Raw genomic sequence first — 17,730 nt, 5'->3', positions numbered from 1 at the left:
TAAAAAAACATGCTTCCTCCGGACACAAATATAAGTAAAAAAAAAAAACACTTCAAATTTGGGTTACTAAGCAAAAATTAACTACTTTTAAACTATATTATATTTTATTTTAATTACACTTCAAATTAAAAAAAAAACACTTCAAATTTGGGTCACTTCAAATTCTCCGTTGCGGTTTTCTTCACAGCGCCGTGGACCCAAGAATGATCGTGCACATCCCCGACGAACCACCACACGACCTTCACCACCAACCTACTGGTCACATTATCTAAACTCTTCACTTCCAATATTTTCACTATGTTTTTTGCTATCTGGAATTCCGTGAATTCAAACATTTTTGCTTGGTTTCTTTCTGTTATGTGCAGTTAGCGTTTTTGCTTCATCCATCAACCCAAAGCATGCCAACCAAATTGTTAGGTTAGATTCTTATTCAAATCTTAATTTCTATTAACTCTTCGTGCTTCGTAAGTAAATTAAGCTATGTTTAAATTTATTGTTAGGCGTTTGAATCAGATAGCACCACTTGAAGGTCTCCGTCATGTGAAACGAATTAGGAAAAAAGTTCTAGAAGGAGGTGCTTTTCAATTTCACTGCTAAATTTCCTAATTAGTTGCTACTATATTATTACATTGCTGGTGACACTGGGAATGTTTGACAGGACAGATAGAGCTATCAGTAGTTTTGTGCTTGGCCTATGAAGCTGACAATCAATTGGATGTTGTGCCACCTCATCTTCAGGAGTTCATCAGTTCCTATCAGTTGGGTCCTTTTATTACAAAAGTGGGTCTACGTTTATTTTTTATTTTTCACATTTGTTGATGAATCATAATGATAATGCTTGCTTAGATTTTAATGTTTATCGATTAAGACTAGAAAATAAAATAGGCACTGGGAGAGCTTTGCCCCCCTTAAGTCGGTCCACCCATCTTGACTCGGAGTCAGATCAATAGAGGTCCAATGTGACTTTCAGATAGTAGAATATAGTTATGATCATAGAAACTGTAGGATAAAAAATATGTCCAATATTCATTTATTAATAGTTACGATGATCATTGTAATCAATACCATGCCGTAGCAGCAGAGCGGCCCCTGGCCACTACAAGACACGCAGCAGGGGTCAAAATACCGGCTGTTGAGGCAAGATAATGCCGCCGCTCAGAGTGAGATAGAAAATTCCATAAAAACTCTTAGGATTTAAATGTTAGCTAGCTCTTTTTGGAATTTTGCAATTAGAAAATACACAAACAACATCAGGCCTTCTCATATCTCACTCCTGTTGTCATTTTTTACATTGGTTAGTCACAGCTAGTTGTCAAGTTCTTATGTAAAGAGTATAGATTATTATAAAAAGAATTCATGGTTGCAGCCACCCTGCTATCGTTTTTCCCACTATAGCATTTCCGGGCTTGGCCGCTCCACTTTAATGTCTAGGATTGACAACGCTGGTTCTGAATTATGATTTATTTTAGCTTGGTTTTTGCGACCGTGATGAAACATAAAGATATGTGTGGTGAATTACTTTTCATTTTCATGTAAATAATTCTATATTTTAGTTTATGGTACTACAATAACCGTTGAAGTTTAATCTTGAAGATCACTTTTTTAGTCCTGGATATCTTGTAGTTAACTAAATCATCCATTTAAAAGAAACAGCGAATCCTCAATATTGAAAACCAGTAGTTCATATATATGAATGGAATTTCAATTTTATCACATGTTTATCAAATGTTAATAATGCAAAAAGGTTTAAAGATTAAACTTTATTAATTAAATGGTCGTCCGATACTTTTGTTGGGGTTCACTACATTTCAAGACAAAATAAGATTATTGATTAATTGAAGAGATCATTTTTAAGTTTTGGTTGGGATCCCGAGGGCACTTGGTCCTTGTTGTCTTTAAATTAGTTTGTTTGCACGCTAAAGTCGACATTAATTGACTTTAGGTCTGCAAATATGAAGCAACATCAAAAGAGGAGTGGCAAGAGCAATGCAAGTTTTGGCCAACATCATATCACCCAAGAACTTAGTAAGCTTCAAATTCTTACTCTTTTTATAAAGTTACTTTATTTTGAATATCATTGTGGGATTTTATCAAAATTACAAAATGTTGGTTTCATTTGAGTATTTGAAATTCGAAGTACCTTATATGAAAGTTGTCATCAGAATATAAGATGAATAAAACACTCCATATTAAAACATGTACTGTTTAATGAAATTCTAAGTCCAGCAATTACATCCTCCAATTTGATTAGATGATTTGGAAGATGGCCTGGGACTTGATACAAAAAATTATATCCATGAGAGGAGCGTTACAAGTTATCCATTGTGTCTAGTTGACTTGGTAGTGGGTAATATATACATTAGTGGGGCTTACTAGATGAAAATGTGACCACCCTTGTGTCTATGATATCCAATATGTAATTATTGTTTTCTGCTTCATGAATAACCCAGACTTGTTTACATTTTCATGATGTTTCAAGTAATTATGGTATCCGATGTATTAGATTTGCAAGTAATTTTAAAAAATGTTTATTCTATAGTTGGCTTTGCTTATGATGTTGGCTTGCTTGCCATTTTAATAAAATTACAGCAACATCGATGGCATTACTGGATTTAGCGAGGAGGACTCACAATCAGTATTGAAGTTTATGCAATCTGCAGTGGAGTTGGCAACTTCTGGTGGCTTGGTAAATGTACAAATTTGACCTTTTTGATACAATTTGTGACAAGAAATAATGTATTGAGGGTCAGGCTTATCTTCTGTTGCTTTATTTTTCTGATTATGCCAAAGCTTGAGCTATGTTCAATTTTGCCCCCTCTATCACTTGCTGAAATAATAGAGCCTATTTACGTTACTATTTCTTACTATTAACTTTCACATTCAGCTGCTGCTTACCTAAAATTTGATCAATTTAGGTAGTCAATGCCGCAGTGATAGTGGATCCTTCAGCCAAGCAAACAATTTCAACTGCACGTGATGAGGTTTTTTCTTGGAACACTTGGAAAGACGACAGCTGCTATAAAAAACCAGATTTACTTAGTTCCCATCCTATTGCCAATAGCTTGGATCCCCAGAAACTGTTGCATTTAAGAAGTTCCTGCAATCATCTCAAACAATCCTATACAGGTGTTGCTTGTCTCTATCCTTGCCAATGGGCCGAGCAGCAATCAAATTCACAGAGTTCATACTATTGCCATCCTTTACGGCATGCTGCCATTGTAGCTATAGAATCATCTGCTGCCAGGGATAGACGTCTTTTTCCCAACGACGAGGGCAGTAAAGAAAAATATTTGGAATTCGATCATGAAAGTCCTTGTATGAGCTCTCCTTCAAAGAGGCAGAAAACTGTTTGTGCAACTGTAAGTTTACCTACATCTGATTTATTATGTTTCTTTAAGGAACTTGGCCTGTAGAGACGGGTACTCACAAAAATCACACATAATGGATAGAGTACTTAGTTTAATGGGTGTGGCTTTGGAGAAGGGTAATTACCTGGAAAAAAAATTAAGGGGATGGGTGCTGGAGCAGTACTTTCGTATCCACCTTGTTCCATTTCCCCGGCATCTTGATTAAAATATTAAATTGAAAAGCAATGCATAAACCCTTTTCTTAAAGTTTTGTTGATACTGTATATCTTTTGTTTTATTTTAAATTAATGTTTTTTTTTTCTTCTTTTTGGTAGAGAAATTAATGTTTCTATTGGTAATGTATTATGATTACAATTTGGGTGATCTGTGAATAATTTTTCAATTGAGTTATATTATAGTTTAAATCAATTTTTTTTATTGATGTCTTGATTTTATTTATTTTTTTACAAGAATTGATTAGTTGGAACTTTAATTATAATAACTTCAATGCTTTATTAGTTTTTTTTAATAAAAATTACATCAGAGGAGATCATGTGGAAGTTAATTAAAGTGTGAGTATGAGTCTTGAGCATTTTGTATACCCGTCTGCGTGAATTGCAACCATTCCACTGTAACAAACATATACAGAAATCTTGAACTTCAGGTGTTGCTTTCTTAGTTTCGAGTAATTTGTTCTATTGGAGATTAGCTTTTACCTCCTCAATAGATCGTGAAGTTCCTAGGTTATTGTATTGAGTCTACAATATCGATTGGATAGGTAAATGTTGTGCAGAAGGATAATAAAGTAGACCTTTAATTAGCCAGATGGAACACTGACCGTTACTTCCTGTTGAAAATCTAAGGCCTAATAAAGCATACCACGCCAAACTTAACATTGGCAATATGGAAACTTAAAATACAAATGCAATAGCATTTACCTTGATTATATTTGTTGTTCATTTTCAACTGTGTACTATGTTGAAAGCTTTATTTTTTCAGGTTGAAGATGATGGCAAATTGAACGCTCAGAGTCAAACTTCCAATCAGGTTGAGGACAATGATAAATTGAATCCTTGTAGGCAAACAGAATCAAATCTGCTATCAGCACGACCTTACTTATGTACTGGTTATGACATATATCTTGTTTGGGAACCTTGCACAATGTAAGATTGGAGACGAGATTCTTCTATAACTTCAAAAATACTTGATTGTCTTTTTAATTTATTTGATGTCTGAATTAGTCTTGCTACTCATGTATGAAAGGAATATCATGAAAAGAAGCTAGCTGTCAATAGCATTTTGATTCTCCTTTTTTCTTGAATGCCTCGCACCACATGAAATGGAAACATTCTCTCCAAGTTTCACTCTTTGACGGTTAAAATATCTTCTTAAGTAGTTGTTTTCTGATATATTTTTGTTTTCCACTACGATGTCAGGTGTGCCATGGCCCTTGTCCATCAGAGAATTAGACGGATATTTTATGCTTTTCCAAACCCTAAAACAGGTGCCTTGGGCAGCGTTTACAGATTACAGGGAGAAAAAAGCTTAAATCATCATTATGCTGTTTTCAGAGTTTTGCTACCTGAAGAAGCCCTCCATAATAGGTCTGCAGAAACTGAAGAAACTGGTATATGACTATTTGTTAAGTAGTAGATGTAGCTTCTTAAAATTCAAGAGTACGTGGATGAAGAAGTATTTTAGCTGTGGAGACTATTTATTTATTAGTGAATATTGAAAGTTTAGTGATTAAGTAGCCGATGTATCTTAGGATTGTCATTTTTATGTCTGGTTCCAAAGCATTTTTTTTGTCGTTGTTAAAGAAAACAGGGTCAAATTGACACTTGTTTTGTTGTACACAAATATGTATTCAAATTTTGTTTATGTCGAAGTTAGCTAATGTAATGCCTTTTTCTGAAATTTTTTTGGTATACTACAAACAGGGTAATATTGATATTTGTTTCTTAATGTTAGAAATAATTACGTGGTAAATTTCGACATTTTGTCTAACTTAGCAAAGTAAGTCGATGAAAACTTACTTGGAGTAAATGGATCCCTCCTCTTAAATTTATATTCTCAAAATATTAATAATGACAAGAAAATTTTTGAAGAGCATCATGAGTCGGTAAATGTGTACCACAACTGAAGTTATACAAAGGTGACAACTTGGTTACCACAACTGAAGTTATACAAAGAGATTGGAGGTGCCACGGAGGCTGCAAAACTTCCACGTCTTCTCAAAATTGTACACGTGTAAATCAGATACCTCTGTTCCAAATTACGTACACCGAAAGACCAATTTTGGCACAACACATTTTGTAGCAAAAATGAATCCACACGTAGGTACATTATATATTTATTTTTCTATTCTACCATTGAACAATATCATCTTCACGTAATTATCTAAATATTTCCAAAATGTCTACAGAAGCAACTACTACAGAAACAACTCCCTCTCATTTCTTAGGTAATTATTTGATTAAGCTTTGTGTTATTTTTGTATCAATTAATAGTAATACGTACATCATTTAAAGATAAATTAGTTGGATTAATTTTGTGTCGTACGTACGTAGATTGTGGTAATGACATAATGAAGGACATAGTACTATGGAGGAAGAAGAAACTAAGTACAATGATTATAGTTACGGCAACAGTAACATGGGTGTTGATGGAAGTTTATCAATTTAACTTCCTAACTCTCATGTCATGGCTCACCATATCTGTTGTTGCTTCAATATTCATCTATTCCAATATGCTTACACTTTTGGGCAAGTAAGCACCTTAAGCTTCCTCTAATGCAAAATTCTTTATTTTTATTAATTATATCTTCTACGTATACAAGATACGGATATCAACCTAAAAAAAAAAAAAAAACGGTCCGGAGGGAGTATAAGGGAAAATTGGTCAATTTTTTTTTATATATTTAGTTAAAACTTTGGACTAAGTACATCAATTTTATTTGACCAATTTTCTCTTATATTTTGGGATGAAGCACATAGATAATAACTAATCTTCATATATTTGTATTTTTTATTTTTTTTAATTGTATGAATGTTTTTTTAGGGAACCACAAAACTTGGTGAGGTTGGAATTGGAGGAAGAAACAGCTGTGAGAATGGCAAAGACGGTTCGAGCATGGATTGAAAAATCAATAAAGTGGTTTTTCATTGTGAGCACAAAGGAAGATTGGCCTGTGTTTGTGGGAGTTATGGCTAGGTTGTTGGCAATCTCTTATGTAGGAAATTGCATGGACTTCCTAACATTCATTTATATAGGTACATCCATGAATATTTTTTTTTTTGGTATACATAATTAATTTCTTTTAATTATCTACTTTTCCCACTCTTTTTTTTTAATTACTTTTTCCACTCTTGAAATGGAGTGTATTAACTTTAATTTAATTTTGTGGTATAGGCATATTGGCTGGTATGACACTTCCTTTAACTTATAATAAAAACGAAGACAAGATCAAGAGATGCATGGAACGGTTGAGGGAGAAATACAAGAGATTTTATGAGATTATAGATGAGAAAGCAATTAAGAAGATCAAAAGCAGAATACTAAATGAGAATGAAAAGGAGAAGAAAATAGAGTGACTTGCTTTTGTATAGCCTAGAACTAGAAGCTTGTGTACAAATTTTATGCACGTACGGTTATGTAATGTAATGTTCATAATAATGGAATACTTTCATCAAAATAATAATGAAATACTATCACATTATTTATATTATTTGTTATAGTTTTTTTTTACACGTATTATTTTTTTTATAATAAGTTTTTTTTTTTAAAGCAATAAATTTATTTCATTACGTCCACAAGTCCTAGTTTAACTTACAAAATAATATTGAAATTGTTAGGCCGAACGCTATAATTGGGGATATGTGAGTTTATAATGAATTTTGCTATTTTATCTATCTATAAAAAAAATTATTTCATTAACGAACGAAGAATTGAATAATCCCTATATTTCAACAAAAATAAAACAAGTAAAAAATCACAAGCAATATTAGTACCCAAGTCACTTTCCCTCAAAAGATTGAAAACTTCATATAAAAGTGGATAATAAAAATATTTCGACCCTCAAAAGATTGAACTTGGATAATGGAAATATTTCGATTTAAAGTCGGTTAAAGCATGCTTTGATTGATGGAATGAAATAAAATGAAATGGAAAAGAATGAAATAGATTAATCAATAAAGTGCAACAATAAAGTTATTTCGATGTAGTATAACATCATTGTTCGATTCCACGATTTGCAAGTTTTGTTGTGTGGAAGAGGAATAATTTTACTGTTGCATTTTTTGTTCTTTAGTCTCTTATCCATCGGATTGATCTAATGGTCAAAATTGGAGAAGGAGAGAGAATGAGACAATTGGGGAAGAAGATGATCCAATTCCATTTGGACATGGATTATTTATGGATCTAGAATCGTACCGTACGTAATTCTAATTGATGACCGTTTTGGGTATAAACTAACTTATACATGAGAGTGTCGTACATTATCACCAGTGGATCTGTGGCGCAATGGTAGCGCGTCTGACTCCAGATCAGAAGGTTGCGTGTTCGATTCACGTCAGGTTCATATCTTTTGTTTTGGCCATTTTTCACTTTCTGTCTACTAGAATTTAGAAGGGATCAAATATTCAAATGTCAAGATTGTGAAATCTGAAGGAATAATATTTTATTTTTTTGACAGCAGTTAATATCAAAAAATTAATATAGCATCAAGACGAAGAAAGAATCATTAGTCAATGAAATATATTTTCTATTACTGATCTTAGTTTGAGTTGACTTCATACATTTTCTTTTTAGTTGAATGTTTTACTACAAAACATTTCACTTCACAATAACAACACAAAACATAACAGAATAATTAACGATTCTTTAGTTGTGTTTGTTACAGACAAGAGTTGCATTTCACAATAGTTATGGCGGATCTATTCAGTGGAGGTACTGTTGGAGCTGTGATAGGCGAGATGTTGAAATATGCTCTCCCAACAATACAAAATGGTCTAGAATTTGGTCCAACTCTTGAGATGAACATCGAAACTTTGAACGCATTGGCTCCTTTAGTTGAACAAATCAAAGATTACAGTGATTTGTTGGGTCGACCCGGAGAAGAGATAGAGTGATAGCTTCAGTCACAAAGAGGTGCCATTAGATACAAATACCACTCAGCAGCTAATGAAAGAATGGGTCAGCCCAATTGATAAGCCCAATCAGCAGGATATTCTAGAACCAAGACAGCGTAAGAAACCTGTGTGGACACGTGACTTCATCATGGCAATTCTCAAGTGAAGAGAAGGATAACAAATTCTGTTATGAGTCTAGCGGAAAGATAGGGAGAAGTTTTGATATTCTATTATGACTTTGTGGGTATATAACATCCTTGATTGTATAGTGAATGATTATGCTTATTGTGATAATTGAATTAAGGAGTTTGGCACTAACTCTAAGAGTGCATTTTACTTGCTTACTGCAACACTGGTGCTTTCATCACCATGCGCAACGAAGATATTGCAGAGGCGCTTCACGCCATGGAAGCCAGCATCAAGCAACACGCTGATGCTCAATTGACCCAGTTCACCACCCAATTCACCGCCACGCTGGAACAATACATGGTCACCACTGATGCTCGTCTCCGTGAGCTGTCCATCACCGATCAAAACCGCGCTGCCAGTCATACACCGCCACCACATCTGAATTCGTCGACGGATGTCACTGCGTTCCTGAAGACTCTCAGGATTAACGTCCCGCGTTTTGACGACACAAGAGTTGAAGATTGGATCTATAAGATCAATAAGTTATTCACTCTACACCAGGTATCACCTGCATCTCGCCTCACCTTGGTGTCGTTCCATTTGGATGGTGAAGCCTCTAATTGGTTTCAATGGATGGAGAAAGGTGGAGCACTCCATGATTGGGATTGCTTCCTTCGCGAGATTCAAAAGCGTTTTGGTCCATCGCTCTATGACGATCCGTTAGGCCGTGTGTCTAAACTCACACAACGTGATACAGTGGCTAAATTCAGATCTGAATTTGAAGAATTGATGACCCGAACTACTGGCGTTAGTGATGCGCTATTTCTGAACTTCTTTATTTGGGGATTGAAACCTGAAATCCGTCGGGAATTGCTGATATTCCCACCGGTTAACCTGGCTGAGGCTATGGCTCGAGCACAACTGTATGAGGATCGTAATGACGATTTTCGTGGTCGCCCTCGTCGTGATGGCGTGCGTAATTTGGAGGTTCCACCACGACCACCACCGGTGGCCGAAATAAAGGCGTTGGGGTCGGCACCGCTCAATCCACCACCCTTACGTTCTGTTGCTCCGACCAGTCCACGCTTACCCATCAAATGGCTCTCTCCCACTGAATGGCGTGAACGGCGTGACAAGGGATTGTGTTTCAGTTGTGACGAGAAGTTTCACACCAACCATCGTTGCAAGAATCGTGTTATGATCATGTGTGGAGATGAAGGGGAAGATGATGACGTAACCCCACCTATTACTGACGTCATTGAAGAGGACCCACCTGATGAATCACCAGAGGTGAGCTTGCATACCTTAACCAATCCCGTTAATCCATGTATTTTTCGCATCCTAGCTAAACACGTGAATGAGACTTTGGAGGTGTTAATTGACACTGGCAGTAATAATAATTTTGTGCAAGAGGGCCTAGTTAAGAAATTGGGCCTCCCTGTGGAACCTGCTAAAAGATTTAAAGTTTATACGGGGAATGGTCAACATTTAGTGTGTCATCAGAAATGTGTGGGGGTGCCCTTAGTAATGCAAGGTCATTTGTTTGAGGTGGATTTATTTGTTTTACCTATTTGTGGGCTGGATATTGTGTTGGGTATGCAGTGGCTTAGAACATTGGGCCCATGCTTACATGACCATAATGCTCTCACTATGGATTTTACTTGGAAAGGGAAATCGGTTCAACTTGTGGGGGAAACTCGCTCCAATCCCAGTCCCATTACTTTTGCCCAGATGCGCACTATCATTGAAGCAGGAGATTATAGGAGTTTATTCCAACTTACCAGCAATCCTTCTACATCACCAATCACTGCCAAATCTTCCAGTGATGACCTTGCAACCCTTGAAGCTTCTCTTCCTCTTTCAGCAAAAGGTCTTTTACTCCATCATCACAAGGTTTTCTCTACAACTTCTCAACTACCTCCTTACCGAAGTGTTGATCATCGCATTCATCTCCAGCCAGGTTCCTCACCGGTCAACGTCCGTCCGTACCGATACCCCTATTTTCAAAAAGATGCCATGGAGAATTTAGTTCAAGAGAAGCTTGAGTGTGGTTACATACGATCCAGCAATAGTCCTTATTCTTCACCGGTTTTACTAGTTCGCAAAAAAGATGGATCGTGGCGATTTTGTGTTGATTATCGCGCCCTCAACAGTCTTACTATCAAAGACCGATTTCCAATTCCCACTATTGATGAGTTATTAGATGAGCTTGGGGGAGCAGTAGTATTTTTGAAACTTGATCTCCGTGCAGGGTACCATCAGATCAGGATGGATAGCCTTGACATTCACAAAACAGCTTTTCGCACGCACAATGGCCACTACGAGTTTGTCGTCATGCCTTTTGGGCTCACCAACGCCCCATCCACATTCCAGTCAGCCATGAATGATGTGTTTCGACCGTTCTTGCGCCGTTTCGTCATTGTTTTCTTCGACGATATTCTGATCTACAGCCATAACATTCATGAGCATGTAATTCACCTCCAGCAGGTTCTGCAACAGATGGAAGACAAACAATTCTTTGCCAAGGCCAGTAAGTGTCAATTCTTCCAGCAACAAGTAGAGTATTTGGGTCACATTGTATCTAATGAAGGTGTTCGAGCTGACCCTTCTAAGGTCAGTGCTATGCATAACTGGCCAATTCCCAAAAATGTTAAACAATTACGCAGATTCTTGGGGCTTACGGGATATTACCATCGTTTTGTTGCTCACTATGCAACGATAGCTGCACCTTTGACCGAGCTTCTTAAAAAGGACAATTTTGTGTGGTCAGCCGACGCCCAGAAGGCATTTGAAATGCTGAAGCAAACTATGACCAAAACACCAGTGCTTCACTTACCTGATTTCTCTAAACAGTTTGTGGTGGAAACGGATGCGTCAAATGTCGGAGTGGGGGGGGGGGGGGGGTGTTAATGCAGGATAACCACCCCATTGCATTCTTCAGCAAGAAATTAGGTCCCAAGATGCGAGGTGCTTCTGCGTATTTACGCGAATTGCGAGCTATTGTTGAAGCAGTTACTAAGTGGCGACAATACTTATTGGGTAGACACTTCCGGTGCGCACAGATCGCAAAAGCCTCCGCGAGTTGTTGACACAGGTGGTCCAAACACCGGATCAACATCATTACCTTCGCAAACTATTGGGGTTCAGTTTCACCATAGAATATAAGGCTGGAATCACTAATACAGTTGCTGATGCACTATCTAGACAGTTTGAGGAGGAATTGTCTACATTACAGTTAGCATTGTCATCAGGCCAATTTGACATTCTGCAACAATTACGTCAAGAAAACTCCCGATTCGATGATCTTCTAGCACTCCACAAGCAGGTGCATGATGGAACTGGCAAGGAATTGGGATATGAAGTGAAGGACGGTATATTGTTGCAGCGGGGTCGATTTTATATTAGTCAACAGTCTGGGCTGAAAATGATTTTGTTGCGAGTACCATGAATCGTTGGCTGCAGGCCATGCTGGGATAGACATAACATTACGCAGACTCAGTGCCAACTTTGTGTGGGATGGAATGCGTCATGATGTTAAGACTTTTGTATCACAGTGCTTTGTTTGTCAAACAGTTAAGTACTCCACCACTCCACCAAATGGATTGCTGCAACCATTAGAGTTACCTGAGCGTGTATGGGAAGACGTCGCTCTTGATTTCATTGTGGGCTTACCTATGTCCAAAGGAAACACAAGTATCTTAGTGGTGATTGACCGTTTCACGAAATATGCGCACTTTGGAGCTCTTCCTACTCATCACACTGCCACCAAAGTAGCGGAGCTGTTCACTAACATGATTGTTAAGCTTCATGGCATACCTCGCACCATTGTCTCGGACCGTGACCCTATATTTACAAGCAGATTTTGGCAAGAATTGTTTAAACTCATGGGCACTAAGTTAAAAATGAGCTCCTCTTATCATCCACAAACCGACGGTCAAACGGAGGTCACCAATCGTTATGTTGAACAATACTTAAGAGCTTTTTCTGCTGATTACCCTAAGAAGTGGGGACGATTCTTATCATGGGCTGAATATCATTTCAACACCAATCATCACTCTGCCATCAATATGACACCTTTTCAAGCATTTTACGGCAGGCCTCCACCTACCATTCCCCACTATGTTCGCGGAAACTCCAAGATTCAGGCAGTTGATGGTGATTTGCTAACTCGAGATGAGATTCTGCAACACTTGAAACACAACTTAACACGAACACAACATCGGATGGTACAACAAGCAAACAAAAAACGCACGAATGTACAATTTGCAGTAGGAGATTTGGTGCTTGTTAAACTGCAACCATATAGACAAGCAACTGTGGCTGTTAGATTGAACCATAAGATTGCTCGCCGCTAGTTTGGCCCTTTTCCAATTCTGGAACGCGTTGGTACTGTGGCTTACAAGCTGGGTTTGCCATCAGAAAGTCGTATTCACCCTACTTTCCATGTTTCTTTCTTGCGGGCTTTCAAGGGGGCTGTTGGAGATAAGTTTTATCCATTACCGGAAGTAAGTGTGGCCAATCGTCCCTTGTTACACCCCACTGCTATTCTGGCTGGGCGCATTGTTTCTCAACAAGGTGTTCCTCGCAAACAAATATTGGTACAGTGGTCTCACAGTCAACAGGAAGATGCTACATGGGAGGATCTCCAAATTTTCACTGACCTTTATGGTGTCCCTAACCTTGAGGACAAGGTCATTTTTCAGGAGGGGAGTAGTGATAGCTTCAGTCACAAAGAGGTGCCATTAGATACAAATACCACTCAGCAGCTAATGAAAGAATGGGTCAACCCAATTGATAAGCCCAATCAGCAGGATATTCTAGAACCAAGACAGCGTAAGAAACCTGTGTGGACACGTGACTTCATCATGGAAATTCTCAAGTGAAGAGAAGGATAACAAATTCTGTTATGAGTCTAGCGGAAAGATAGGGAGAAGTTTTGATATTCTGTTATGACTTTGTGGGTATATAACATCCTTGATTGTATAGTGAATGATTATGCTTATTGTGATAATTGAATTAAGGAGTTTGGCACTAACTCTAAGAGTGCATTTTACTTGCTTACTGCAACATAGAGAGGTTTGAGACTCACATAAGAGAAGGTAAAGAGCTTGTAAGGATAAGCAAGAAGCTTAATCGATGGAAGTTTTTTCGTTTGCCACGTTACAAAACCAAGCTTCAGAAGAAAGATGAGGAACTTAAGAGACATTTGAATGTTAATGTTCAAGTTGAGAATAGAAGGGATTTGATGGATGTGTTGATTAAGGTGAATGAAATTTTAGAGTTTATTATGACTATGAGAAAGGAGAATTTAGTTAGTGCTCAAATTTGGGGTTTAAGTGGTAATCAAATTTGGGGTTTGTGGGGTGCTCCTGAAGAACCTGTATGTGTGGTGGGAATGGATGAGCCTTTAAATAATTTGAAGATTGAATTGATTAAGGATGGTGTTTCTGTACATGTATTGACTGGATTTGGTGGATCAGGAAAAAGCACTCTTGCTAAGAAGCTTTGTTGGGATTCACAAATCAAAGGTTGGTAATAACTATACATAACACTTAATTATAACACTTAATAACTATACAAACCTGTTTTCTTTTACTAAATTAGTTTGGTTGAGTTTTTCTACTAATACTTACATAAACACGTTTGTAGGGTGTTTTCAACTCTCTGGAATAGCTTATTAAAACAACTTATAGCACAATTTGACTTTATTATATCTTTTTTTATAAAATATGTATACATAAACACTTAATATAATAAGCTTTTATTCTAGAAGTGCTTATCATGTAAACATTTAATTAAGTTATTTATCCAAACAGGTGTTAGTCTTATGAAATTACTGGCTTGTTTAGTTAAACCTTATGTTTATTGTTGTGTTAATCCATAACTGATTCTAGTTAGTTAGTTAGTTAGAGCCTTAACCAAGTGTGGTTAAGGTAGTTAGTTAGTTAGGTACTTGTGTTACAAGTAATGTTTATAAAATGAGTTGTAATCACTTGTCTTTCATATCTAATGAATGAGATTGCAACAAACTACTCTCTCTTCTTCGTCATTCCTATTCTTTCATAATCGTGTCTGTGTGTGTGCGCAAGAATCAAAGTGTGTGTGTGTGTGTGAAGTTCATAACTTGTGCAAGATTCAAGCTCATAGGCTCAAGCTGCGCCTACAATGTTGTTATGGATGGATTGAAATGATATTACTTTAGCTTTCATTGGCTAGATATATTCAACCAATACTTTTTTGAGATAGTTATCTAAATTCACTTTATGTAGTTTAGTCTATAATCTCTTTTTTACTCCACTAATTTTGACTGTATTAGATAAAACCAATTTCATCTCATTTTGACTAGGCAAGTTCTGTGGAAACATCTTCTATGTTAGCCTCAAAAGATTTCCCAGCTTGAAGCACATTGTACAGACACTATTTAAACACTGTGGACTTCGGGTGCCTGAGTTTCATAACGACGAAGATGCATTCAACCGACTGAGATTTCTGCTGAGTCAAATTGGTAGAAATCCAATATTATTAGTCTTGGATGATGTTTATCCTGGCTCAGAAAGACTTGTTGAAAGCCTTGTTGAGATGTTAAAATTCCGAATGCTAGATTGTAAGATTTTGGTGACTTCAAGGGAGGTTGAATTTAGAAGATTTGGCACCCCATGCCAGTTGTATCCACTCCATCATGATCATGCAGTGTCCCTTTTTCTTCACTTTGCTCAGTTGAATCACAGCAGCCGTTACAAAAAAAAATTGAACCACAACAGCTCATACATGCCTGATAAAAATCTTGTCCATGAGGTGCTTTCTCTTCAATCCAACTTAATTTATCACACAATTTAGACAGAAATTTATGTTTGTTAGGTTAAATCTTCTACTATGGGATACAGACAAATTTATTTATGAATAGAAACAACCTGATTAGTTTCAAAGCTGTCAACTAACTACGGCTTTGTTTTGATAAACAACTAAATTAAGCACTTATATAATGAACGTTTATCGTATAAGTGATGATGTATAAGTTATTTCTATAATAAAAGACAAAATAAAGTCAAATTGTTTTTATATAATTGATGTAAGTTGTTTTCATAAGATATCACAGAGAGATTATGAACATGTCACAAGCTCTCTCAAACAGTCTCATTATTGTATACTAGTTAGATACCTAAGCCTTTGATGTTACTCGCTGATTTCACTTCTATGCCACAAATAGTGAAAGGTTGTGAAGGCTCGCCGTTGGTGCTTCAGGTCATGGCTGGATCACTCCATCAGCAGCCTTTTGTGAAGTGGCAAAATATGAAGAAATGTTTTATGAGTCGAACCAATCTTAAGTCTAATAGCACTAAATATGCCACGATGCAGGATCTCCACCGAGAACAAGCAATCCATCAAAGCAAAGTGGAACCATTTGAACAAAGAAAAAGGCAGGAGATAATTGAGTTGAATGCTCAGTTGAAGAAAAATGATGCATTGCAGATTAGGATAAAAAAGCTTGTTGGAGCCATTGTGGCTCTAAGCTGTATTGTTTGTAATGCTTCTGATATTTCTGGTTGTAATTGTTTAAGTAGCTTTAGTAAAATATTAGAGTAATTTGAGTGAAGAAGTAGCAGTTCAATGTAAACTTGTGACTTGTGTTAGTTTATGTCAAATTTATGTGTAATCTTTCTGTTTAATATCAATGTGATTTGTCAAAACAAGATGAATAAAATAAACCAAGTAATAATTTACTGTAATGTTTTACTAATTTTTACATGAATTTGTAGCTAAATATATAAATCATTAGAATAATTAAACATAAAAACATACCTACATATTCCATCCAATTCTAAATCTAAGAAACAATTTATTTTATTTTTTAAGTTCATTCAACGATTAATGTATTTGACTTATAATATAGACTAAATAATTAGTTGCTCAATGAACTAAAAGAAAATCTTATATTTAAGATTGAAGGGAGTATTATAAATACACATTTTTTATTTTATTTTATTGGATAGCAAGGAAATAATTTTTACGTGGTTACAAAGATTTGAACACATATTTTCTTTTTGTACAAGATGAAAAGAAAAAAGGAAAAGACAACAAATAAAATTATCTAGAAAAAATAATCACACTAATATCAGCTAGCAAGAGGAGATTCATTTCACCTGGTAGAACAACTATAGGAGCATAAGTTATAGTAGAAGTCTGCACAAGTGTTCCCTCCTGAAGAGTATGCACCAGTCTAACCCTCCAGTTTCTAGTGAGAAGATCATTTATGTTATAGATAATCGTTGCATAGTTGTGTCACTCATTTACATGATCAAATAGTAGTTTAATCATGGTTTTAGAGTCAGAATAGCACCATATATCCTTAATGTCCAGGTCCCACGCCAAAACTAAACCACAGTACACTGTCAATAATTCTGCACGAAGGATATTCGAAAAACCTATATTTCCGGCAAAACCGTGGACCCACGCCCCATCAAAGTTCCAAATCAAACCTTTGAAGCCAAAGACACCTGGATTATCGATGTTACTCCCGTCAACATTCAGAATCATCCTGATACCACAATGAGCATTCCAACGAACCATTGTAGTGGTTGGACTTTTGTTGTGTTTAATGAAACACGTTCTTAACAGCTGAGCAAGGTTCTCAATGTTCGTCCTGAGAGTAAAGTAAGAGGTTACCTCATTTTCCATACATAGATGATTCCTCGCACGCCAAATCCACTACACTACAGCCAGAAACAAAAAACTAGAGGGAGCATCTATGTCATTACGCAACCAGCCATACAAATTATCACCATGAAAGAAAGTCTGATCCACAAAACTGATAGTTTTCCAAAAACACTTTATGAACTTGCAATTTCTTAAACACTGTAAAGTTGTCTCTTCCTCAATGTTACATATAGGACACAAATTTACTTGAAATAAACCTCAATGGGAAAACATAGTTTTTAGTTGGAAGAGCATTATGGAAAGCTGTCTTAAAAAAACTTTATTTTGTGGTTACGAATACAAAAGAAAAAAAATAAATAATATGAATTGATGTTTTTTGAGTGTGTGATAAAAAATATGACCCAAAAATCTAATTAACCAAGAAGGTGTGTTATTCAGTCAAAAATAAATAAAAAAGGCGTGTTATATCA

At 36.3% G+C, this 17,730-nt stretch overlaps 3 protein-coding genes and 1 non-coding gene across 5 annotated transcripts; all 4 read left to right on the top strand.

Annotated features, from left to right (window-relative positions):
• Positions 1 to 144: 144 nt before the first annotated feature.
• LOC123907007 (tRNA-specific adenosine deaminase TAD3-like) lies at positions 145 to 5,264 on the top strand. Of its 2 annotated transcripts, none has more exons than XM_045957065.1 (9): positions 145 to 258; positions 366 to 417; positions 501 to 574; positions 659 to 780; positions 1,943 to 2,025; positions 2,590 to 2,686; positions 2,916 to 3,359; positions 4,347 to 4,510; positions 4,784 to 5,264. In XM_045957065.1, the coding sequence occupies exons 1-9, from the start codon at positions 204 to 206 to the stop codon at positions 4,980 to 4,982; spliced, it is 1,290 nt and encodes a 429-aa protein (XP_045813021.1). In that variant the 5' UTR covers positions 145 to 203; the 3' UTR covers positions 4,983 to 5,264. The 2 variants fall into 2 exon arrangements, with proteins under 2 accessions (XP_045813021.1, XP_045813020.1); XM_045957064.1 differs by having other exon boundaries at positions 148 to 258; positions 2,590 to 2,692.
• Positions 5,265 to 5,762: 498 nt separating this feature from the next.
• Positions 5,763 to 6,940, top strand: LOC123907008 (reticulon-like protein B13). Its single transcript, XM_045957067.1, is given in 4 exon segments — positions 5,763 to 5,886; positions 5,918 to 6,116; positions 6,408 to 6,619; positions 6,759 to 6,940. Coding segments are annotated over 4 exon segments (717 nt in total).
• Positions 6,941 to 7,854: 914 nt separating this feature from the next.
• Positions 7,855 to 7,926, top strand: TRNAW-CCA. The gene has a single exon. It is a non-coding gene; the product is annotated as a tRNA-Trp (tRNA).
• A 346-nt stretch (positions 7,927 to 8,272) lies between these two features.
• LOC123904152 (probable disease resistance protein At5g66900) lies at positions 8,273 to 16,189 on the top strand. Its single transcript, XM_045953845.1, is given in 4 exon segments — positions 8,273 to 8,484; positions 13,721 to 14,133; positions 14,952 to 15,398; positions 15,807 to 16,189. Coding segments are annotated over 4 exon segments (1,455 nt in total).
• The last annotated feature ends 1,541 nt before the right edge of the window (positions 16,190 to 17,730 follow it).

Source organism: Trifolium pratense, linkage group LG2 (genome assembly GCF_020283565.1).
Source record: "Trifolium pratense cultivar HEN17-A07 linkage group LG2, ARS_RC_1.1, whole genome shotgun sequence".
NCBI classification, from domain to species: Eukaryota; Viridiplantae; Streptophyta; class Magnoliopsida; order Fabales; family Fabaceae; genus Trifolium; species Trifolium pratense.
The sequence above is the reverse complement of the archived record's forward strand: the minus strand, read 5'-3'. Positions and strand labels throughout refer to the sequence as shown.

Excerpts from the sequence above, each read along its gene's own strand:
- LOC123907007 (XM_045957064.1), top strand. The coding sequence starts at position 204 with ATGATCGTGCACATCCCCGACGAACCACCACACGACCTTCACCACCAA. Across the intron at positions 418-500 it reads CATGCCAACCAAATTGTTAG|GCGTTTGAATCAGATAGCAC; the intron begins GTTAGATTCTTA and ends ATTTATTGTTAG. Across the intron at positions 781-1,942 it reads TGGGTCCTTTTATTACAAAA|GTCTGCAAATATGAAGCAAC; the intron begins GTGGGTCTACGT and ends AATTGACTTTAG.